Source organism: Palaemon carinicauda, chromosome 5 (assembly GCF_036898095.1).
Source record: "Palaemon carinicauda isolate YSFRI2023 chromosome 5, ASM3689809v2, whole genome shotgun sequence".
Lineage (NCBI taxonomy): Eukaryota > Metazoa > Arthropoda > Malacostraca > Decapoda > Palaemonidae > Palaemon > Palaemon carinicauda.
The window spans coordinates 174,565,453-174,591,682 of NC_090729.1; the positions used below are offsets into that span (position 1 = coordinate 174,565,453).

The window sequence follows — 26,230 nt, forward strand, 5'->3', positions numbered from 1 at the left end:
TGCTGAAGAATGTGGGATGGCGATGAGAGAAGTCAAGAGATGTACGAAAGAGGACATAAAGAAGAGAACAAGAGAATGGGACACAAGCAAATGGAAGAGTGAAATGGAGTGTAAGGAGAGTTTAATTTTGTATAAAAACTGGAAAAGTGAAATCAAGGAGGAGGAAGTGTATGACAATACATTTTCGTCAATTTTATTATTTAGAGCAAGGACAAACTCATTGGGCTTGAATATAAGAAACAGACACCAAGATGGAAATATAAACTGTGTATTCTGTGATGTAGAAGAAAATGCTAACCACTTTATATTATATTGTCCACAGTTTAGTGATATAAGAATAAAAGCAATCGAGCTTCAACAACCATACGAAGAAGATAGTGCACAAACAGTTGGAAAATTCCTTTTTTGTGAAGAGAATATTGAAAATAAGAAAAGTATACTACAACAAATGTGGATGAAAAGAGAAAAACTAGTGAAAATAAGGAACACACAAAACTAAAAGAGACAGAGGCGCCGTTGTAAAGGCTATGCCTCACCCTAGAACCTGAACCTGAACCAGGAACCTAGAGTGACCGCAAACTTATTTTGGGGAGTAAACATTAATCACCACGAAGACCGAAGACGTTCATAGTTACAAAAGAAAGCTCAATTATAATACTGTGTAAGCATAGATGCTTTAAACCTATCTATTATTTAATATATTATGTAATAGTGACCAAAAAGTTATTTTGCCGAGTGAACACATCATTAGGAACGAGGAAACCGCTTATTGCATCACGTTACCCTATGGTAAGCTTTCCAAGCCAAAGGAATATATTCATTTGATTATATTTTTTGCATCACGGTAATTGCCATGATTAGAATATCCTGACTGATGAAAATACCCGTATTACATTTATGTTAGATGATGTCATCATGATGACACGCCATACTGTAGGTCTCTGGGGGTGGGTAGCTAGTAAGGGCTGCAATATGGGTATTATTGTCCTGTATTACAAGGTAATGTAACCTAGGGAAAAAACTGTTATTCTATAGAATAAGGTCCGTTCTCTTCGAAAATGACACTCGTTCCTGTCGGAAATGAATAGTTTCAGAAATATATATATATATCTATATCCAACATTACCTTTTTGGATGTATAATAAACCGAAGAAAATATATGCTAATGTAAAACTTTATCGTAATATGTACCGTAATAATAGCTTTCGGGGAATTAAATAGTCTGTAGTTGAATGGTAGTTTAATTAGTAATTATATGATACCTCATTTCTCGCCAAATACACGAACCATTAATTTTTTGGTTTCATTGTAGTGAATTACATGGCAATGTAACCTAGGAAAAAAACTACTGTTTCTTATAGAAAAAATGACGCTCTCTTAAAAAATGACACTCGTTCCCGTCGCAAATTAATAGTTTCAGAAATATATATACATCTATATCCTCCAATAATGGGGGACCCCCAGTGGGAACTCGGGGTTTTGGGTGGGGAAAACATACTGGGGAAACGATATATAAACGTAAAACAAGCATTTTCTTCTCTATACATTACCTTCTTGAAATTATAATAACCGGAGGAAAATACAAAACAGTATATCTGGATAAACTTTGGAGGCACCGTTACAAAGATTGTGTCATGAAAAAATACAGTAACCAGTGCTGCCAGTGTCCGATGTAGATCAAATGTTATTTTGTGACCTGTCATACTACTAGGCTAGGTTAGGTGGGTTTGTTAGGTTCTGTGCCCTTTTTGTACTTTTTATATTTTAAGTAAAACTTATATGGAGAAATTATTTAAAATACATATGGATATATCTATCATTACTATCTTTAGTAATGTCAGCGTGCCGTTGGTAACTCTGTGTACCATACGTCGACATTGGTAACACTGTGTATTATTGGTAACGTTTCTAATGTTATCGTTCGTTCGTAAGAGAAGTGACACCGTGCAACTCATAGTTATCCGAATTGGTTGATCTGTTTGTTTCCGATTGAAATGAACATCAAATTCGGTTAATTCACGTTATTTACTATAGGAAAACAATTATATATCGTTTCCCCAGTATGTTTTCCCCACCCAAAACCCCGAGTTCCCACTGGGGGTCCCCCATTATCGTAGGATATAGATGTATATATATTTCTGAAACTATTCATTTGCGACGGAAACGATTGTCATTTTTGAAGAGAGCGTCATTTTTTCTATAAGAAACAGTAGTTTTTTTCCTAGGTTACATTGCCATGTAATTCACTACAAAAATACCAATTTTTCTAATCAGATTTTACAGTCAACATCTGCCGGTATAACTTGCTGCAGCAACTTGTTTCCAATATGATTTACTTTGTAAACCAATTATCCATTTCTTAACTAACCAGCGCTAATGACTTTTAAGTGAAACTGTATGTTTACTGTATACCATTAAGGTGATATGTCATAGCATAACCACACACCCCAACCTAACCTATTACACAGTATTTTAAAAGTTTTATTCCAACTATGACCAAGTTGTGGAATGATCTTCCTAATCGGGTAGTTGAATCGGTAGAACTTCTAAAGTTCAAACTTGCAGCAAATGTGTTTATGTTGATCAGGCTGACATAAACCTTTTTATAGTTTATATATGAAATATATTTTTTTGATGTTGCTATTTTTAAAATGTTTTATTTAATTGTTCATTATTAATCCTATCGTTTATTTATTTCCTTATTCACCTTCCTCACTGGGCTATATTTCCCTGTTAGAGCCCTTGGACTTATAGCATCTTGCTGTTACAACTAGGGTTGTAGCTTAGGTAGTAATAATAATAATAATAAGAGGGGCTGGGACTCCATTCTATCCTTTTATTTTGCCTCCAATCCCACTTCCTTTCATCCTATTGAAAAGGACTATTTTCCATGGGTTAATATTTATTTGTTCCTAAACGTAATATAAATTATAGGAGTGGGACGTTAGCAAAGTGGAAACGGCCGTTAGACTTTCAAGAAGGTAAACATATATGGTGGTCTGTAAGCCCCTCCCACACAATAGGTAGAGCACCGCTCACTTTGACATCATCTGTAGCTGTGTACACATGTACTTGCTGTGTTTCTGTCTTAGCTGTTTAGTTTTCTTTTTCTCTTTTCAGAGTGATTGTTAACTGCCTCAATGCCCACCCCTAAGCCAGGGTTACTGTTACATGAAAAAGCTAGAGTTGGACCCCATCAATTTTATAGTTTTTGCAGGGGGCCTTTTATAGTTCAGACTGGCAGTTTTCCTGGTTTTCAATTCTGTCACAAAGTGATACATAATAAAAGTTGTTCATCGTACCATGGAATCTCTAAGATAGACTTACAGTACCTGCTTTATTATTCCCAATTTAGTAATTATTTATGAGACATGATATTCGGGTCCCATTCCTCCAAGCACTTACCCTTGCCATCTGGTTGAAGACTTCTATCTATTCTTTTTGCCTGTATTTATATTTATTCTTATCCCTGTCTGTTTGCTGCCATAGAGAAATTTCTGAAAAACCCCAAGTTTTGCTACAGTATCTATTAAATATGGTACAGTAAATATTTACTGCTTGCCATTCAGGGATACTTCAATGTTTGATGAGTAAGTATATGGTAATCCTGATCAGTCTATGTTAGTAATGTTGCAGGGGCAAAGTCTCCCCCAATGAGGAAGGAAACTACATCCTAGGTTAGGTTAGGGGGAACTTGTGGGTTTTTGGGTTACTAATGAGTAACAATTTACCATAACTACAATACTTTATGACAACTTGCCACTCACATTCCTGAGTACAATACTTTAAAAAGAACATCTTAACGGTTGGTGTTATTGAATCTGGTACTATGAATAGGTTAGCACTGTATGTAAAATATATTTGTTCCGTAACCAAAGTACAAACCACGCTATTTACATTAGGTTTACCTTTCGGCGTAGCTGAAATGGCGAGCCATAAGAATTTAACGAGGATGTATTACCCCCGGGGAGTGGTAGCTAGCTACCCCTCCCCCCCTCACACACCGGTGAACTGCTTCACTTCACTTTTGGCTCGGCCAATAGACAGACGTTTCTGTCTTTGTCCTCGCTTGGCAGCCATTGTTTGTTTTGTCTTTACTTAATCACTTACTTTTCTTTTACTCAATATATATGTAAAATTTTTTTCGTGTTTATGTATATATTTGAGTATAGAAATCATTAAGTTTCCTTTTCATAGTTTGTGCTTGTGTGTGTAGTGTACGATATCTCCGTGGAGCCCTCGGCAGTTAGGCCACCATGGTGTAATTTCATGGGTCGCGATCGAGTTTGACTACGGTCTTTCTCTCTCTCTCTCTTTGAGGTCGTTCACCCTTTTACTACGTTACTTTTACTACGTCTGAGTAGCTTCCTTCCCGTGTGGGTGGGGTTGCTACGCCATACATTTTGTCTCAATTAGTTTATGAATCTAATTGTATTTGTTGATTTTTCAGCTTTGTAGAACGATTCCTTTCGGGGTTTTCGTTCTTTCTTTAGTGTTCATTTTTAAATTACATAGTTATAATTGTTATAATTCTGTGTTGGTTACAGCTCTCCTTCCGTGAGTGTAAGTGGTTGTGAGGGCACGTGCCTGTTGTTTAATTCTTGTGTTCCTTTCCCTCGGGATTCCTTTTCGGAGCCTTCCCGGGGGAATGAATGTTAACTAATGATTTTTGTTTTTATTTTTCACAGTTACCGATCTAGTTCATTTCTGTAATGTGACAACGGCGTGAGCTGTCTTGTTGAGGCCTGGGGATTCAGCTGTTGCTGCCTCCCCTATAGATCTTCGTCAGGGGCGTGTCTCCTTCTCCTGGAAGTACTCCCGTGACGATTGACAGCTCTCCAGTTCATTTTAGAAGACTCAGGAGGCTCGCCTCCTTGGGTGGGTAACTTTTCTTCCGAGGGAAGTTTTCCTGTCCAGGCTTGAGTTTTTCTCCTTTGGGGGGTTCTTCTCTTGCCTTTTTTTCATGCGACTATGCTCTTGGTGCTGAGCGGTCGCACCTGCAGTTACGCTCAAGGGGGCTGGGCAACTGCAGGAGCCCCTCTTCGGAGGATTGCTCTTTTTAGGTCACTGGCTGACCCGTTTCTTCTACGAAGTGTTTCTCTTTCTTTCGTGAGAGAGTACACTCATAGAGACTCCTCTTCGGAGGACTCTTTTGCTGTTGGCTGCCTTCGCCGTAAGGCTCACCGTCCGCTACGTCGTAAGGGCCTCCCATCTCCCTATAAGGCGCCTTTTTGAATCTCCGTATGCAGCCTGCAGCTCCTTCCTCTTTAGATCTCTCCGGGGATCGATCTCCAACGCCTTCTTGACCTTCCGCCCCTAGTGCAGATGGAAAGCAGTCTGACCTCGTCTTCCGACGGACAACGGTCCCTTCGGAGCAAAGGGTTGCCTCCCAACGGTCCCTTCGGAGCAAAGGGTTGCCTCCCACGGGGGTGCCTCCCTTGCGTGTCAGGGTTCCCCTGCGCGCCCTTCTGCAGTGTTCTCTCCTGCTCAGTGTTAGCACACAGGCGCTCTCCGGCTCATCAGCGTTTTCCTGATCGCTAGCGCTCTCCTGTTCGCCAGCGCTCTCCTGTTCGTCAGCGCTCTCCTGATTATCGTCGCTGCTGTTCCTGTTGGTTCCTGATACGCGCCCTGTGCGCCCACGTTCGCCCGCGCAATCTAGAACTTCGGTTCAGATCTTGGACAAGGACTCTTCTTCTACGCACAGGATTCCACGCGTTGCCTTCTGCTCGCCAGCGACCACAGACGCGTCAACGTTCGCCTGCTCGTCAGCGATCTCCTGCGCGTCAACGATCGCCATCGATCTGCCACGCGTGTCAGGTCCCCTGGACACCATCAGTAGCGATCTAGCGCTCGCCTGCTGTGGACGATCTCCGGTAGCTGAGTCTTGCCTTAGATCTTCCTCCTCCTCGCCAGCGCTCACCTTTACTTCTGTCCTTCTGTGTGCCAGTTTTCTTCAAGCGCCAGCGCACATCTGCGCGCCCTTTCCTGCCACGCACCAATGGGCGCTAACGGTTTTTCCTGACCGTCCAGAATCGCCTGATTGACAGCTCGCTTCAGCGCTCACCTTCCTGATGCACCTGCGCGCCTTCTGTTTAGTGCGATGCGCGCTAACCATCCCTAGTCTCTTATGTGTTAGCGATCGCCTACGCGCCCGCGCGTTTCTTCGCCTGCGCGCTAGCGTTTTGTTAACGCACCACCGCTCGCCAACGCGCCATCGCTTGCCGACGCGCCATCGTATGCCAACGCACCTTCACTCGCCTACGGGCCATCGCTCGCCAAGACGCGCCATCGCTCGTCAATGCGCCATCGGTCTCCCGACCGCCTGCGACCACACGCCCATGTGCCCGCGCGACCGCACGCCCGCGTGACCGCACGCCCACGTGCCCGCGCGACCGCACGCCCACGTGCCCGCGCGACCGCACGCCCACACGCCCACGTGCCCGTGCGACTGCACCCCCACGTGCCCGCGCACATGCGCTCCAATGTTCGCCCGCGCGCGAACCAACGGTATTCCATCGCGTGGACGGACGGTGTTCCATCGCGCGAACCAACCGTGTTCCGTCGCGCGAACCGACGGTGTTCCATCGCGCGAACCGACGGTGTTCCATCGTGCGAACGGCGGCTCGATTCCTGCAGTATCCATTGCTCGCCTACGGGTCATCGCTCGCCTGTGAACTTTCGGATTCCGACCACCAGCTCTCGCCCTTCCTACCACGCTCGCCCTCTTTCTGCGCTCCCTCGCGCACTTTCGTCTGCGCTCTTGCGTGCCCGCTCATGGGCGCTTCCACGTTCGGCCACGCGCAAACCATTGATTTACCATCGCGCGAGCGCCAGGGCGATTGCGACCGCGATTCCCGTCGGGGTTTCGCAACATGGCCAGCCTGGCGAGTCTTCTGGAGCGTATTTCCAGAACACGGTCTTCACCCCGTAAACGCAGAGCATGGCACATGCAAGAGCAGGAAGAATCTTCAGGGAGGTCTGAGCAACATTCTTCTTTCCAGAACCTGAGTTAGCCCTTCCTCGTCATTCCCTGGAAGGGTCTTGCCAGGGAGCTTTCCGTTCAAGATTTCTCCGTCGGGCAAGGGGTGACTGGTTTAGCCCTTCCTCTTCTCCATCTCGTGGAAGGGGCTTACCAGGTCCTTTCCCTCCTCGGTTGTGACCTGAGGTTTTGTACAAGGAAGCTCCAGGAAGATCATGGGTACTTTCCTCCTCTCGGGCTCAAGCACCTTGGCGTTTCGTCACCAAGTTTCGAACTTGCGGGCAAGCTCGATGTTGGACCATCTAGAGCAGTGACCGAGGGCTTCCTCTCGGGTGTCTCATCCGTGGATGTCGACAAGCTCAGACACTCTTCCATCCTTGGGAAGAGCTTGTTTGTGCCCAAGGACAGAGACATGGACAGCGGTTGTGCGGAGGAAGTCGACTTCCGTTTTCACTCCTCCAAGGCGCTTTCTTCCAGACCCTGCAGGCCTCCAGCGCCTCTTTTTTCAGCCTCGTCGGCCTAAGTTATCGGACCGGCTACGGCAGCTAAGACAAGGTGTCCAATAGCAGTCCCCTCCTGTCAGGGACAGGTAGTATGGGAGGCTCTCCCGGGGGGGCATAATCCTAGAGGGAGCGGCAGAGTTCACAAACTCTAGGATTGGCAACCCCCCCTTGCAGGTCTCACGCTGGGAGGATGCCTAAGGTTACTCATCCGGATAACAGCTTCCCGATGCCGATTCCTGCACGATCTCCGTGATCAGCCAAGGATATCGCGCCTCGCTCTTACCATATCTCCGTCTCTGTCAGCGAATTCAGTGTCACTGAACCTCTATGCCATGGGGTCGGTAAGAGTTTTGCCCGTTAGGGCAGAATGATCCGTGCTTTAGGAGAAGGTCCTCCATAGGGTCGTCGACGGCTTCACCCCCCCGGCTTCTTCAGTTGATCCTTTCTTGTAGGAAAGCATCTGAGACGGGAATTCCGTCGTCGACCTCTCAGCTCTGATCAAGTTTGTCGAACAAACTTCGTCCAGCGTGGAACAGCAGAATCGATCAGACTGGTAACGAGGCGGCATGACTCCTTAGGCCCTGGATCGGAAGGACGGGTACTTCCAGTTTCCATTCCATCCATCTTCCAGGAAGCTCTTGGAATTCAGCTTGGACCTAAGATGCGGTGTGGCGATCCCGCCGTGGCATCGCAGGTTTTTCCCCAGAGAACTCTGCTTTCCTCATGGCCGCTCAGGAGCAGGCTTCCGCCTCCTTCGCCTCCTGGAGGTCTGGTCAACTCCGGTAGGCTCGGGTTCGACCTTCTTCAACGCCGGGACAAGCTTCCGGGTCCTTACCATGAGTGAGTGGTAGCTAGCTACCCCTCCCCCCTCACACACCGGTGAACTGCTTCACTTCACTTTTAGCTCGGACAATGAACAGACGTCTCTGTCCCGTCCTCGCATGGCAGTCATTAATGTTTTGTCTCACTTAATTACTTACTTTTCTTATACTTAATATATATGCAAATATTCTTATGTTTATGTATATATTTGAGTATAGAAATACAGTAAGTTTCCTTTTCAGTGTTTGTGCTGTGTGTGTGTAGGAAGTCCACTCTTTGTACGACAACTTCTCCGTGTGGTCCTAGGCCCCCCACGGTGACATTTCATGGGTCGCGATATCTCCCTTGGTCCTTCGGTCTCCCTTCGGCAGGTGCCGTGGGGAATCGTCATCGCTGGACTTTAGTTATTATCTGTTCCCGCTGTTCCTCCTTCTCTACGGGGAACTTGGTCTCTCAGCGTAGGGAACATGGGAGTTTAGTTGACTACTGTCTCTCTCTCTCCTTGAGGTCGTTCACCCTTTTATTTCTACTACGTATTATGGTAGCTTCCTTCCCGTTGCGGGATGAATTGCTACTCCGTTTATTTTGTCCCAATTATTTTTAATCAAATCTACAGTGATACCTCGGTACTCGACCATAATCCGTTCGAGATCCGTGTTCGACCTCCGATTTGTTCGAGTACCGAATTTTTTTTCCCCATAAGAAATAATGGTATATATTCTATTCCGTTCCCAAGCACTCGAACAGGCCCAAAATATTAATAAAACGTGTACCTAAACAACAATAATTATCTAAATGTGTATGAAATTGGTCAGAAAATCCTATAAAACAATTTTAAACCATTTACTGTACTAAAATAAAACAATTTTAAACCATTTTCTGTACTGTAGTGAACATACCTTTGAGCAGCGGTTCGATGGCATACAGGGATGGATGTGGAGAGGATGGAAGGGGGAGGTTACTGCCTAGTAACACGATGAATACCTGTTCTATTACGAAACTTTTCAAACCAACCCCTGCTCGCTTTAAATGTAAATGAATCACTTTCACTGGTACTCGGACTTTTCTTCACTAATTCTTCATAGATATGCAACGCTTTTTCACAAATGAACGCTTCACTAACACTTTCCCCGGCCAACTGTTTTTCTTTAATAAATATTAAAAGCAACTTTTCCATCTCCTCAATCACTTGTGGCCTTTGCTTAGTTACCGCCGTAACTCCCGTTGCAACATTCGCCTTCTTAATCATTTCTTTATGCTTTAAAAACGTAGAAATGGTCGACTTCGCCATTCCGTATTCTACCGCTAAATCGGACACTCGTACACCATTCTCATATTTCGCTATAATTTCCTTCTTCAACTCGATCGTTGTTCGCACTGTTTTCCTCTTCTCCTTCCCCTTAACACTCATTACTTTCTTGGGACTCATTATGAAAGCTAAAAAAGCAATTAAAAGCACTGAAAATCACTAAATCACAACGAATGCTGATCGCGCGTTGTCTGAGTGACGCTCTCGAGAGAACTGATGCTTCCCGAACAAGCGAGAGTGGCCGAGATGGCGCGATCATCACAAAGCCCATGCGGTCGTCACGTGTTCGGCTGGTCGAGTACCGAATTTTTGGTCTAGCACCGCAGCAAAAATTTCTCGAAAATTTTGGTCGAACTCCGAATTGTTCGAGTATAGAGTCGTTCGACTACCGAGGTATCACTGTAATTGTATTTGTTAACTTTTCAGCTTCTGTGTAGAACGCTTCCCTACGGGGTTCATTCGTTCTTACTATTAGTGAACATTCTTAGATGAATTACATAATTATAATGGTTATAATTCTGTTTTGTTACAGTTCTCCGCCTTCCCCCCCTTCCTGTGAGTGTCAGTGGGGGAGGAGGGTGCATTCCTGGTGCGTAATTCTTATGTTCTTTTCCCTCAGGGGTTCCTCTTCGGAGTTCCCCCGGGAGAATTAATGTTAACTAATTGTTTTATTTTCACAGTTATCTATCTAGTGTTTCGTTTGCCTATTGTGCCAACGAAGCAGAGCTGTCCTGTTGGGGCCTGGGGAGTCTGCTGTTGCCGCCTCCTCTACGACTTCATCATGGGCGTGTTCCCTTCTCCTAGAAGTTCTCCCGTCACAACTGTCAGCTCCTTAGTTCATTTAGAATGCTCAGGAGGTTCGCCTCCATGGGTGGGTAACTTCCCTTCCAAGGGAGGTTCCCTTCCCAGGTATGAGTTTTTTTTCCCCTTCGGGTCCTCGGGCGGTTATGCTCTTGGTGCTGAGCGACTGCTTTTGTAACCATGCTCAAGGGGCTGAGCGGTTGCAAGGTCGGACCATGATGTTCGTGCGATTATGCTCTTGGTGCTGAGCGGTCGCACTTGCAGCTACGCTCAAGGGGCTGAGCAGCTGCAGGAGCTCCTCTTCGGAGGTTGCTCTTTATGGTCAGCTTGCTGATCCAACGGCCCTAGGGGTGCCTTCACCTGCTGTTGTTGCTGAAGGCTCAGTTTCTCCCTCCGAACATCCTTCGAGGGGGCAGCTGAGTCCAACGGTCTCTCCTGCGAGTGTCTCTCCCCCTCGGGGGGGGGGTTCACTAACAGAGACTCCTCTTCGGAGGACTGATGATGGTGCTCCTGTCCGTGGTCGTCTTCATCTTCAGCCGCAGAGGATCCTCCTCGATGAGAACAGACCGTTGCAGCTGCCTCGCTACTCCTGTCGGCAGTTCGTTCGCGATCTCCGACACCTGCCAGATCTTCTTGTCTTCCTTCTCCGTTCCTGGATGCAGAAGCGCTGTGGGCGCCACTCCTCCCCGTTTTCGAAACGGGCACCGGTCCTTTCGGGGCAAAGGGCTTATCTCACGGTGTGAGTAAGTCCCTTATGTGCCAGGTTTTACCTGTGCAACCTCGTTCTCCTGCGCGCTCGCGCGCAATAGTTCACAAATGCTCTCCTGCTGTGGACCAGACTTCTGCTGAATCAACACTCCAGCGACCTCCTGTAGCTGAGCCTCGCCGTAGATCTCCTGATCGCCAACTCTTCTGAGACCTTCTGTGCGGCTACGCGCCATGTGTGCCTACGGTCTCCTGAACGCCCACGATCGCCTGCTCGCCAGCGCACATCTGATCGCCCTCTTCTGATGTGCGCAATGCGCACCAACGTTCGCCCTCGCGCCCACGATCTCCGGATCTGGGTGCAGGCAGGGAGATTATTTCTTCACTGAACTCCACGTTCATCTGCCCGCCAGCGCGCATCTGCGCCCCCCTTTCCTGATGTGCGCAATATGCGCCAACGTTCGCCCACGCGCCCACGATCTTCGGATCTGGGCGCAGGCAAGGAATTTTTTCCTTCGCCTCCTCGCCGACGATCTCTCTGGTTCTGCACCCTCGCCGATATCTTCTGGCCACGCAACTACGATCCTATGATCTCCTGGTTCCTGCCTCATCACGCGCAGTTCAAGAAGTTCCTACTCTAGCGCACAGACGCTCACAGGGTCTTCTGGACTCGCAGCACCCTTCTGAAGTTTCGCGCCAAACGCGCCAACGTTCGGTTCCAGTTCCAGCGCCCCAACGCGCCCACGTTCGGTTCCAGTTCCAGCGCCCCAACGCGCCAGCACGCTTCCACTTCACACCGTGCCGCCCAGAAGACACCTCACAGGCACCCCTGGGCTCTCCTTACGTGCCAGCGATCTCCTATGCGCCCGCGCGATTCTTCGCCTGCGCGCAAGCGTTTTCAACGCGCCAACGCTTCAATTGTCATAGGTTTCCTACGCGCCCACGCGTTAACTCTCCTGTACGCAATCGGTCGATACGTGCCACCGCTCGCCAATGTGCCATCGCTTGCCAACTCGCCATCGCTTGCCAACGCGCCTTCGCTTGCCAACGCGCCTTCGCTCGCTAAGACGCGCCTTCGCCTGCCTACGAGCCATCGCTCGCTAAGACGCGCCATCGCTCGCTAAGACGCGCCATCGCTCGCCAAGATGCGCCATCGCTCGCTTACGCGCCATCGCTCGCTTACGCGCCATCAGTCTCCCGGCCGCCTGCGCTCGGCCTTACGACCGAGCGCATGCGCACCTATGTTCGCCCGCACCCGAACCAACGGTTTTCCATCGCGCGAGCGCCAGCGCGTGAGCGCCAGCGCAATTCCCGCCAGTGAGCCTTCGCTCGCCAACGCGCCATCACTCGCCTACGCACCATCGCTCGCCTACGCACCATCGCTCGCCTACGCACCATCGCTCGCCTACTCACCATCGCTCGCTTACGCACCATCGCTAGCCTACGCACCATCGGTCTCCCGACTGCCAGCGCTCGGCGTTACAACCGTGCTTGCCCTCGCGCACTTTCGACTGCGCGCTCTCGCGCCTGCGCGTCGCCCACGCGTGAACCAACGTTTTATCATTGTGCGAGCGCCAGGGCGATTCCCGTCGGGTTTTCGCAACACAGGCAACCTGGCGAGTCTTCTGGAGCGCGTACTTCCAGATCACGATCTTCACCCCGTAAACGCAGAGCATGGCACGTGCAAGAGCAGGAAGAATCTTCAGAGAGGTCTGGGCAACATTCTTCTCCTTCTTTTCAGAACCTGGTTTAGTCCTTCCTCTCCACCTTTCCGTGGAAGGGACTTACCAGGGAGTTTTTCTCTCGAGAAATTCTCTGCCCGGCAGGTGACTTTCGCGTTTTCGGAGATCTTAACCCAGGAGATAGCCGCAAAGTGTGCCATGCGGGCCACTTCATGGCTGGTCGTCTGGCTTGGATCTCTGGGCATCCTGTTGCGATCTGAGAATTTGTCCAAGGAGAGCTCCAGGAAGGCCATGGAAACTTTCCTCCTCTCGAGCACGAACACCATCGCTTCCCGGCTCACCAAGTTTCGAACTTGTGGGCAAATTCGATGTTGAAGCATTGAGATGCAGTGACCGAGAGGTTCTTCTCGGAAGTCCCAACCATGGATGTCGGCAAGCTCAGTCACTCTTCCACCCTTGGACAGACCTTGGTTTGAGCCCAAGGACGGGGAACGGACAGCTGAGAGGTGGAGAAAGTCGAATCACGATTCGCTCCTCCAAGGCGCTCACATCCAGACCCTACAAGCCTCCATCGCCTCAACAACAACAGCCTCGTCAGCCTAGGACATCGAAACCGGCCCTGGCAGCTAAGACAAGGTGTCTAAACAGCAGCCCCCTCTTATCAGAGACAAGAAGGGCGGGAAGTACTCCTGGGGAGGCAATAATCCTGAGGGAGCGGCCGAGGCCGCAAACGCTAGGATTGGCAACCCCCCTAAGGTTGCGCGTTCAGGTGGCAACAACTCTGGGCCGATTCCTGCACGATCTCCGTGATCAGCCAAGGATATCGCGTCCCGTTCTTTACATCTCTACCTCCATTGACAGCGAATCCAGCGTCGCTGAGCTCCTATGCCATGGGTTCGGCAAAGGGGCTAGCCCTTCGGGCAGGAATCGATACCATGCTCTAGAAGTATGCTCTTCAAAGGGTTATCGACGGCCCCCCCCCCCGGCTTCTTCATTCAACTCTTTCTCGTAAGAAAGCGTCGAAAGGCTGGAAACCTGTCTCGACCTCTCAGCCCTGATCAAGTTTGTCAAACAAACTTCGTTCAGCGTGGAACAGCAGAGTCAATCTGGCTTGCAGTGAGACCACAAGACTTCATGTGCACACTGGTCCGTCTTCCAGGAAGTACTTGAAATTCAGCCTAGACAACAAGTTATACCAGTTCAAGGTGCTGTGTTTCGATCTCTCTACAGCACCGCAGGTGTCCACCAGAATCTTCACCCTGTTATCTTCATGGCCACACAGGAGCGGCATCCGTCTCCTTCGCTTTCTGGATGACTGACTAACCCAGGCAGTCTCGGAATCGACCCTTCTTCGACACCGAGAGGAGCTTCTGGGACTTTGCCAAGATCTAGGGATCATGGTAATTCTAGAAAAGTCTGCTCTGCTTCCATCTCAACAACTGGTATATCTAGGCATGATATTAGGCTCCAATCTCCAAGCCTTCCCATCAGATGACAGGATAGCAAGGCTGAAGAGAGTCGCAGAACCTTTCCTCAGACGAGGAGAGCTTCCAGCCCAACCTTGGTTACGCCTCCTAGGTCACCTTTCCTCCTTGGCCAGGCTAGTTCCAACGGCCGCCTCAGGATGAGATCCCTGCTTCGGTGGCCTAAGTCCCGGTGGAATCAAGACAACGATTCCCCGGACATTCTGGTCCCTTTCGGGACCTGCGGAACGAATGGACCTGCAGTGGTAGTTGACCTACGGGAACCTTTGCAAGGGAATGGATCTTCTCGTCCTTCCCCCGCATTTGATCCTGTTCTCGGACTCGTCAAAACAAGGGGGGTGGGGCGCACGTTCTGAATCAGGCCTATGGTTGGAACCAGAAGGGTTCTTCCACTTCAATCTGCTAGGAATGAAGGCCGTATTCTGGCCCTTCAACACTTCCAACAGACCCTGGCGAGTCACTCCGTGAACGACAACTTTCTCATCTTGTAGTAGAGATACTGAGATGAACCGAAGCCCACTCAATACCCTCGGTTCGCTTCATTCTGGACGAAGGAATGTGCTCTCCGTCAGTCTGAGCAGGGCCTCACAGATAGAGAGTACCGAGTGGTCTTCGGCCCTTGGTAGCCAACAAGTCCTGACCTTGTGGACCTGTTTGCGACAGCCTTGAATTTTGAAGCTGCCGCTGTACTACTCCCAGTCCCAGACCCCAAGGCACTCTGGCAAGATGCCTTCCTACACGGTGGGACAACATCGACGTCTACGTCTTCCCACCATTCTGTCTGTTGAGAAGGGGGCTCAACAAGACCAGACTATCGGTCAACCTGTCGATGACTCTTGATAGCTCTGCTGCGGCGTCATGCAGAGTGGTTTCCGGATCTTCTGCATCTCCTGACGGAACTCCTGAGAGAGCTGCCCCATGACACGAGCTACTCAAACAACCACACTGCAACATCTTCCACAAGCCGTAGCATCGCTTCGGCTTCACGCCTGGAGACCATCCAGCATCTCCTCACACAGAGAGGCGTTTCGCAGCAAGTTGCGGAGCGGATGTCTCGACACCTGCGAAAGTCATCCGCAGGGGTCTGCCAGGCGAAGTGAAGAGTCTTCTGTGGTTGGTGTCGTGGGAGCGGTACCTCTCCCCTTGATGCCACTATTCCAGCATAGCGGAGTTATTGTACATCGGCGTGAGGAAATGCACCTTTCTCTCTCGGTGGTGGAAGCCTATTGCTCAGCCTTAAGCCTGGCCTTCAGGCTGAAAGGAATAGACATTTCCTCCTCGCTGGATCTTTCTTCGCTCATACGAAACTACAAACTTACCTGCCCCCAGTCGGAAGTGAGACCTCCTTCATGGAACATGGTTCGGGCTCTTAGGGCTCTTAAGAGATCGCCTTGCGAACCATTACGCCAGGCTTCTGATCGTCACCGGTCTTGGAAGGCGGTGCTCCTGCTCGCTCTGGCCTCGGCCAAGCGTGTCAGTGAACTTCATGGTCTCTCGTACGACGTCGCCCATTCAAGAGGATAGGTGGAGGTAACGTTCAGGTTTGTCCGTGAGTTGGTTACTAGACTCAAAATCTGGGAATCCCGGACCTTCGGTCGACTCCTTCTGGATTTCGAGTCTCCGTTCTGTAACAGATGACCCAGACCTTCTCCTACTATGCCCAGTAAGGAGTCGGAGGGGTTACCTTAAAGAACAGCTGCAGTTCGTCCTCACGTGCAAACTCTGTTTGGGAGCACAGGGAGGACGGAGAGGAGGGTCATCAAGAATGCCTTTTCAGCCTGGACTCAAAGGGTCATCCATCACGCCCTGAATCCAGATCCTCCTCCGTCACGTCGCCTTAGAGCACACGATGTCAGAGGCATGGCAGCGTCCCTGGCCTTCAAGAGAAACTACTCTGTGACGCAGGTGCTACAAGCTGGAGTCTGGAAGCGTCTAACGACCTTCACAGCCCACTACCTGCAGGACGTGACCCACAGGAGCCTCGATACGTTTTCTATCGGCCCTGTGGTGGCTACACAACAGCTGGTCTAACCTCAGGCTCCTTAATGGACAGGTAGCAGAAGGTTGAGGGCATTGTTATCCGGTTTTAGACTGCATGAATGAAAGAAGTATGTCTGGCCCTTACTTCTTTCTTCATCCTCCCCTCTCTTGGGGAAAGCAGCATCCTGGGTTCTCTGCATAGCTGACCTCAAACCTCTGCAGGTAAATCATGCTTCCTTGTGTTCCTAGTAACTGTATTAAGTTAATACTGTCGCGTCCCCCATACCCTGACCAGGTGGTATTGGGAACGTCCTAGCCTAGAATTCCAGCTAAAGGACTTCAGGTCGACTTCCTAGGACAAGTCACACTTCTTGGAGTGCTGTTCACTCGGATTCTGAGTCCCCGGGTAAGCCAAAGCCAGTAAGGCTGGGGACTTTCCACCCTTCCTAAGGGTAAGTCACCCTATGTAAATAGCGTGGTTTGTATTTCGGTTACGGAACAAATGACAAATTCGGAGATAATTTGTATTTTTCCTAACCATACAAACCTTAGCTATTTACACATATTTGCCAGCCAGCCCTGTCCCCCAAGGCAAGTCATACCTCTAAGTGAAGTGAAGCAGTTCACCGGTGTGTGAGGGGGGGAGGGGTAGCTAGCTACCACTCCCCTACCCCCTTGCTAACTAGTGCGGGGGTAATACACCCTCGTTAAATTCTAATGGCTCGTCATTTCAGCTACGCCGAAAGTAAACCCTATGTAAATAGCTAAGGTTTGTATGGTTAGGAAAAATACAAATTATCTCCGAATTTGTCATTTTCACAGTTAACTATGCAGTTACTTCGTTTGACTAAAGTGTGCCAACGTAGCAGAGCTGTCCTGTTTGTGCCTGGGGAGTCTTCTGTCGCTGCCGTCTCTCTAGGACATCGTCATGGGCGTTCCCTTCTCTTAGAAGTTCTCCCGTGACAACTGTCAGCTCTTCAGTTCGTCTTTGAACGCTAGGAGGTTTGCCTCCAGGGGTAGGTAACTTCCCTTCCGAGGGGGAGGTTCCCTTCCCAGGTGTGAGTTTTTCCCCCTGCAGAGGGGGAACTTTTCATACCTTATATTTCCTGGATGGGGTTTCTTGGTCCTCGGGGGGTTATGCTCCTTATAGGTCAGCTTGCTGATCCTTCGGCTCTAAGGGGCGCCATCACCAGTGCCTTCAAGTCTCTTCTACGAAGTGTTCACCTCTCTCGTTCGCGAGAGAGGCCACTCATAGAGCCTCCTCTTCGGAGGATTGTTCCTGTTTGGTCCAGCTTGCTGTTCGGGATCTCTCCGCAGAATTGTTCGCCATCTCCTAGACCTGCTGACCTACCGTCTCCGTTCATGGCTGCTGACGCTGTGGGCGCCCACGCACCCCGTTGTCCAACGGGCACCGATCCCTTTGGGGCAAAAGGGGCTTTCTCACATTGTGCGCCAACGTTCTCCTGTGCGCAATTGCGCGCAAGCGCTCGCCTGCTGTTCCTGCTGTTCCTGAGACTGCCTTTCAGAGACATCCTGTTCAGCCTGCGAGTATCTACTAGTCTCTTCTACAAAGGGCACCTCTTCCGTTCGCGGGAGAGGTCTCTCATGGAGACACTTCCTCGGAGTATCAAGCAGATCTTCCAGTGTTGATCGTCCTGCCAGCTGACCTACCGAGTTCCTGATCGTCCTGTCAGCGGACCTTTCGTCCTAGCGCGCACGCGCATGCTCGCAAACGATCTTCATATGCGCGCTAGCGCCGACGATTTTCTTCACGCGCTAGCGCCGACGATTTTCTTCACGCGCTAGCGCTGATGATCTTCTTACATGCGCAAGCGCCGACGATCTTCTTTCGCGCGCAAGTGCCAACGATCTTCTTACGCGCGCTAGTGCCGACGAACTTCCCACGCGCGCAAGCGCCGACGATCTTCTTTCATGTGCTGGCGCTGACGATCTTCTTACGCGCGCAAGCGCCGACGAACTTCTTACGCGTGCAAGCACTGACGATCTTCGAGCGCCGATCGCGCGCAAGCGCTGACGATATTCTTACGCACGCAAGCGCCGACGAACTTCTCACGCGCGCAAGCGCCGATGATCTTCGAGCGCGCAAACGCTGGTGATCTTCTTACTCGCGCAAGCTCCGACGATCTTCGAGCGCCGACGAACTTCTTACGCGCGCAAAGTGCCGACGATCTTTCACGCGCAAGTGCTGACGATGTTCCCACGCGCGTAAGCTCCGACGATCGTCCTCGTGCAGGCACCGATGGTTTCCCGCGCCGACGATCTTCTTACGCGAGCAAGCGACGACGATTTTCAAACGCCGACAATCTTCTTACGCGCGCAAGCGCTGACGATCTTCTTGCGTGTGCAAGCGCTGTCAATCTTCAAGCGCCAACAATCTCGTTCGCGCGCGCTTCTGGTCTGCACGGGCTCTTCATTCTGTTCCTGCACATTAATCTGTTTCCTGCGCGCCCTATGAAGTCTCGCCCACGCGGGCGCGCGAGCGTTTCAACGGTGGCTCGCGCGTGACCCTGGGGTTATTTTCCATCGCGAGAGTGCCAGCGCGCTCCCTAGCACAGTCGCCTATATCTTCCCCCGCGCGAGGCTGCCACATCGCCATTGCCACATTCCCCCCCCTCCCAAGCAGAGAACAGCGCGCTTGCCAGGGGAGAGGAAGGTTCCAGAAAGGTCCAGGGACATGCCGTCCTTATCTTTTTACAGGCGACTTCCCCCTCCAGAGGGAGTGTTTGACAGCGCAACCGTCGGCCAGCAGCCTGGTTTTGGGCTCTAATCAGAGCAGTAGCACAGGCTTTCAAGCTGTCCTCTCTGAATGGAGCCACAAATCCCGTGCGTGCGGGCGCGCGAGCGTTTCAACGGTGGCTCGTGCGCGACCCCGGGGTTATTTCCCATCGCGCGAGCACTAGCGCGCTCCCTAGCGCAGTCGCCAATATCTTCCCCCGCGCGAGGCTGCCGGACAATGCGAGGTAGGGGCGCCATTGCCACATTTCCCCCCCCCCAGCACAGAACAGCACGCTTGCTGGGGGGGGAGGGGTGGAAGGTTCCAGAAAGGTCCAGGGACATGCCGTCCTTATCTTTTTACAGGCGACTTCCCCTTCCGGAGGGAGTGTCTGACAGCGCAACTGCGGCCGGCAGCCTGGTTTTGGGCTCTAATCAGAGCAGTAGCACAGGCTTTCAAGCTGTCCTCTTTGAATGGAGCCACAAATCCTTGACTGCAACCACTCCCCCGAAGAGGAAAAGAGGAGTTTCGACAAGGTAACTTCTCCGAGAACGTAGCTGTCTCCTCGTAAGTCTTCGAGGCAGGAATCCCCCTTCAGACTTTTCTCCCTCACCTTCGGACGAAGTTTCCTCGCCCTCAGGAGAGTCACGGGAGATGAGACGTTCCCCAATCACATAGGTGGAGAAGAGCCTGCCTCCGTGGTGATGGGAGTCCTGTATCCCTCCTGAGAGGGAGTCAAGGACTCCAAGGAAATACTGGGAGTCCTCTAGCACCAAAACTTCAGGCTCAGACATTCTTTCTGGGAACGAACCTGTTTGAGCCTAAGTAGGTGTAGCAGGCGGCGGAGAGGTGTAGGAAGTCACTGAGACTCCCTCCTATACAGTATTTGGCTTTGATATTCAAGCCCTATAAACCAGCGCCTCAGCAACCACGTCCTTCCAAATCAAAGGAAGCTAAGACAGTGGGGTCTAAGCCCTTTCCAGTCAAGGACTAGAAAGGCAAGAAGTCACCCAGGGGAGGGAAGAATCTTAGAAGGAGCCCATATTCGCAAGAACTTTCTTTACTCATACGAAGTTATGAACTTACCTGCCCCCAGTCGGAAGTGAGACCTCCTCCATGGAACGTGGTTCGAGTTCTCAGGTCTCTTAAGAGACCTCCCTTCGAACCTTTACCTCAGGCTCCTGATCCCCACCTGACTTGGAAGACGGTGTTCCTGCTCGCTCTGGCCTCGGCCAAGCGAGTCAGCGAACTTTATGGTCTCTCGTATGACATCGCCCATTCAAGGGGATGGGGGGAGGTAACGTTCAGATTCATCTCTGAGTTAGTAGCTAAGACTCAGAATCCAGGGATGCCGGACCCTCGGTTCGACTCCTTCCGGGTTTCGAGTCTCCGTTCTGTAACAGATGACCCAGACCATCTCCTACTGTGCCCAGTAAGGAGTCTGAGGCTCTATCTTAAGAGAACAGCTGCAATTCGTCCTCGAGTGCAATCATTGTTTGTGAGCACAGGAAGGACGAAGAGGAGGGTCACCAAGAATACAATCTCAGCTTGGATTCGCAGGGTTATCCACCATTCCCTGAATCCTGACCCTCCTCCGTCACGTCGCCCTAGGGCACATGATGTCAGGGGCATTGCTACGTCTCTGGCATTCAAGAGAAATTACTCTGTGACGCAGGTTCTTCAAGCTGGGGTCTGGAAGCGTCAAACGACCTTCACAGCCCACTACCTGCAAGATGTGACCCACAGGAGGCTCGATATGTTCTCTATCGGCCCTGTGGTGGCTGCACAACAGCTGGTTCAAACCTCAGGCTCCTTAATGGACAAGTAGCAGAAGGTTGAGGGCATTGTTACCCGGTTTTAGTATGCATGAATGAAAAGGTATGACTGGCCCTTATTCTTTTCTTCATTCTCCCCTCTCTTGGGGAAAGCATCCTGGGTTCTCTGCACAGCTGACCTCGAACCACTGCAGGTAAACCATGTTTCCTTGTGTTCCTAATATTAAGTTAATACTGTCACGTCCCCATACCCTGACGAGGTGGTATTGGGATCGTCCTAACCTAGATTTCCATCTAAAGGACTCCAGGTCAACTTCCTAGGACGAGTCACACTTCACTCCTCCACGCACTAGCTTACGTAGGCCGCGGTCCTTGCAGAACAAGGCACTTGCGAGGTGCAGGGACTCCTTATCTTAGGTGCTAACACACTCAGATACTGAGTCCCCGGGTAAAAGCCAAAGCCAGTAAGGCTGGGACTTACCGTCTAAGGGTTAAGTCGCCCTAATTAAATAGCGTGGTTTGTATTTCGGTTACGGAACAAATGACAAATTCGTAGATAATTTGTATTTATCCTAACCATACAAACCTTAGCTATTTAATCAAACTTGCTCGCCAGCCCTGTCCCCCGTGAAGTCCTACCTCTAAGCAAAGTGAGATACTCACCGGTGTGTAAGGGGGGTAAGGGTAGCTAGCTACCCCTCCCATACCCCCTCGCTAACTAGCGAGGGGGTAGTTAACCCTTGTTGAAAATCTAATGGCTCGTCATTTCAGCTACGCCGAAAGTAATACCCTAATTAAATAGCTAAGTTTTGTATGGTTAGGAAAAATACAAATTATCTATGAATTTGTCCTTTCTTATAATTGCATACCTTTGTACCATTATGAAATATTGTATTTTTTGCATTTAGTTTTTATAGTTTATTTTTTATTTTGTGTTATGCTCTCAGGATAACTGGAGCTGTAGTTGCAACTGATTTCATTGTAATAGCATGTCACAGAAGATAGCTATTTGAAATCTTTTGAGAGAATTAAACATTTACGGTATATTAACTGGTTCATTTCAGGAATATTGATTGAAGATCCTTCTATTGTTATATACTCTACTCCAATGGGGAACAAAGGCTCATATTTAGTCTCTGATGTGGCTGGTTCACCATTAGATATTCCTGAAGGTGAGTTTTTATTTGCCCATTATCTTTTATATGCTGGAATGCTTCTAGTCTGTGCACAGTTTAGTTAATGGGAATCTTTATCTTACTGCTTAATTCAAATTTTGGTTATATGTAGTGCAGTGATAGTTCATTGATTTGCTCTTCTTTATTACTTGGTTTTGACACCCTGAGACAGTATTGCCAGTGCAAATAACTTTGTTTTGCCAAGGGTAGGTGATTCCAATAGACCCCAGCAAGGACATTTGTTGTCGACTTTTAACATAATATAAAGAACTGATATTCGCAAAATCTTTTTGTTCCTACACACATACAAACCCTTTGCTATTTATCATGGATATATTGTTCTGGCATAGCTGGAAACTAGTTGTAAAGTTTTTACACGAGGTGTAACAAGCTGCTACAAATAAGCGCGTGATAAACTGGCCACCCCGCTCACACCCTCACCTAGTGTATTACACCAGTTTTGTTTTTGGCTGGATGGATCCAAAATAAAATTAGTTGTAAACAAAAGTACTTTCGGGGAAGGGTTCGATAGGTGACAGAAGTCTGAAAGAGATTCTTTTCCCTTGTGGTTTTCCCCGAAGGTAAAGAACTCTCGACTTCTTTCTCTGGTGCCTTGTTTCTTCCCGCGGACTCTGCTCGTACTGTCTTCTTCGGAGGCCAAGTAAGCAAGAATGTTGATGGCTCGTACTGTCTTCTTCGGAGGACGAATAAGCAAAAGTGTTGATTGCTTGACCCTATGAATAACACAAAGTTTTGGAGGGCTCGATGGCTTCCCATAGTGAAGCAGCAGCACCAATGACTGCAGACTCAGAAGGATAAACTTCGTTTTTCCATCCTGCCTCTGTATAGGCTTGGCCTCGGCCTTCCCCTCGATCCTCTGGAGAAGCATTCCCTCTAGAAGGTCTCATGCCCCATGCAGAGATGCCCTCTGCAACACCTCACCTTCAGAGGCATTGCTGACAGGTTCTCCTCGGAGTCCCTGCCATGTCCATGATCCCTAGGTGGTGAGCAGGCCGGCTGAGCTTGCTCAGCTATCTGGGTATGTTCACCAGGAGGGCCCCTGCCTCAGCCTTCCCCCCCCCCCCCAAAAGCTTCTGGATGGGTGTTCCCTCCAGAAGGTCTTGTGCCCTCCTCAACTTCTCACATAAAAGAGTTGGAGAGAGGTTCACCTCAGAGGCCTCGCCAGGCTGCAGCACTCTGAGGCTACTCAGCAAGAGGAACTTTGTTCTACCAACCTCTTGAGAAGATCGCCTTACCTGCCAAATTGAGAGGGCTCTGTCACTTGAGTGGGCTTCCCCCTCAATTGCTTCGTAGGCAGGTACCTGATTCATCAGTACTGGAACAAACTTTTCCAATGTCAGTATGCACCCCCTTACTATTAAAGATATATCCTAAATAAAGCACCTCATCTGTATAAAGGGAACATTTATTGTTATTAACTTTGATACCAGAATCCTGAAGAGTATTTGATACTCTCCTCAAGGTAACAGTATGCTCATCAACATTAGGAGACAAAATAAGTAGATCATCCTGGTAAATAATCACATAATGTCATTCAGTAACTGTAACATAAATGACTGGAATATACTGGGACTAGTCCAAAGTCAAATGGGAGGTAATTGTATCGATACAACCCTTCACAAGTGTTAATTGTTGTATATTTTATAGTCTCCGTCTAACGGTAACTCTAAAAATGCATGTGCCAAATAAATTTTAGAGAAAACTGTTGCAGAGCCAACTTATGCAATGACCTCGTTAATAGAGGGTAATGGAGTCTGCACTGGATTGAGGAATTTATTCGCTGTTACTGAAAAACCCCCAGACATTTGGATGTGATTCTGATCCTTCATAACATTAACTGTGGGTGAAGCCCAATCACTGGAATATACCTTAGATATCTTACCACTAGCAGTTAACCTGTCAAGCTCCTCTTTTATCTTAATTTATAAACGCGATGGAACAGGTAAAGCTCTTGCAAAAATTGGCCTGGCATATAAAGAGATAGTATGTTTGATGTCAGACAGAAATTCATAACCTGAATATATTTTGAATTCAGACAAAATTCTATTCCTGATGTCATCATATTTACTCACATTTACATTATTTAGCTTATCAGAATGTTGTGTAACATCAGGTAACACAAGTTTAATATTCATCTTTTGACATAAATCCCTACCTAACAGATTAACATACTTGGAATTTATAATTAAAATTTGTGTTTTAACATTTTGTGACCATAAGTCACATTTACATAAGTTTCTCCACATAAATTTATAGCATTTGCACTGTATCCACGAACGCGATGTTTTGTTGGAGAAATAACAACACAGGCTCTGGCTACATCACTTTAACATATTGTAGAAACTTGACTTCCACTATCAGTTTCAAAATTGACTTTCTGATTGTTAATAAAGCAGCTCAACATACTGTATATAGTGATTCAGACATAGGCACAGTTGAGTTTATCCTACAAAAGAATTTATCCTTTTTCCTTGAGACCATTCACAGCTGTCTTCTACATCACTAATATCCGTCTGGTCACAGTGCGCCATCCCCTTATGCTGCATTGCCACACCACCCTGGGTCGTAGCTGCATCGCTTGGAGCTGCTTCAGAAACTGCATGCGATGACTTTGCAGTGGATTAGCAACACCTAGCAAGGTGACCAGTTTTCTAGCAATTAATACATTTCAATTTCATGGCAAAACAATCATTAGTAAAATGTTTTGCTTGGTGACTACACCTTATGCAAACATATGAAGTAGGAACCTTTTTAATACCTTTAGGCCTATGGTCATTAACTTCATAGCTTGTGTGATGACTGCATTCTGGCTTTATATCCTGAGCATCAGCAGAAAATGATGACAGTAGTTTCACTTTCTCAACACACTCATTAGATGACTTGTTTTCCAAGTCTTGTAACAAACCACCCAGAATGCTTGCAGACCTTAAGCCACTCACAAAATCATCTCTCAGAGATCTATCCCAACAATAATCTTTATACAGTGAACCCTCGTTTATCGCGGTAGATAGGTTCCAGACGCGGCCGCGATAGGTGAAAATCCGCGAAGTAGTGACACCATATTTACCTATTTATTCAACATGTATATTCAGACTTTTAAAACCTTCCCTTGTACGTAGTACTGTTAACAAACTACCCTTTAATGTACAGGACACTTAATGCATGTACTACAGTACCCTAAACTAAAACAGGCACAAATATTAAAGGCGATTTTATATCATGCATTTCTTAAACATGCTAAAAAGCATGATAAAAAATGGCAACCAATGTATTGTTTACATTTATCTCTGATCATAATGAAGAAACAAACTGGAGGTAGAGCTTTGCTTATTACCCAGACATATTTCCCATACTTTTCCCTTAGAACTACATCACATCTTCCTACTTTAGATATATATATATATATATATATATATATATATATATATATATATATATATATATATATATATATATATATATATATATATATATATATATATATATATATACATATATATATATATATGTGTGTATATATATATATATATATATATATATATATATATATATATATATATATATATATGTATATATATATATATATATATATATATATATATATATATATATATATATATATATATATATATATATATATATATATATATATGTGTGTGTGTGTGTATGTGTGTGTGTGTGTGTGTGTATATATTTTTCAATATTTAACTTAGCCGGTGATTATAATAGCTGCAACTCTGTTGCTCGACAGAAAACTCTACGGAAAAATTCGCCAGCGATCGCTACACAGGTAGGGGGTGTACTCAACAGCGCCATCTGTCGTTCAGATACCCAGTACTCATTGTAAACAAAGAACTCAATTTTCTCTCTGTCGGGCTACCGGCAAGACCTACTAATTCGCTGTTGCTAACTGGATTTGTTTTCACAACTATTTGGTGAAGTACACTATTCTAGTTTTAAGCTTTCGCTATGCAGGTGTTTTATCTTCATCTTAAAACTTGAACTCGTTTTGGATAGATTTAATTATGGTGACAAAGAGAGTATGGACTTTCTTTCACTTTTAAATGGCCGACCCTTCCCTTAGACGGAATTGTGTTTAGGCTTTTAGTAATTATCTTATCACGTTATAGATTTTCCTCTATATATTTTATATCTCTCCGCCTTTATTAGGCCTCTTCGATTAACTTTCCATTTTTTATAAACATATAAAAATATATTTTAATGCTTTGTTTATATAGACCTTTCCTGAGAGTAGGCGGT

The 26,230-nt window shown here is 47.8% G+C and overlaps 1 protein-coding gene across 1 annotated transcript in view; it reads left to right on the top strand.

Moving 5' to 3' along the window:
• The first annotated feature begins 580 nt into the window (after nucleotides 1-580).
• LOC137641623 (F-box only protein 27-like) overlaps nucleotides 581-26,230 on the top strand; it is a 117,658-nt gene continuing 92,008 nt past the window's right edge. The window contains exons 1-2 of the mRNA XM_068374354.1: nucleotides 581-789; nucleotides 21,839-21,946. Of these exons, the coding sequence (XP_068230455.1) occupies nucleotides 21,883-21,946 (64 nt within the window). The 5' untranslated portion in view covers nucleotides 581-789; nucleotides 21,839-21,882. The remainder of the gene's footprint in view (nucleotides 790-21,838; nucleotides 21,947-26,230) is intronic.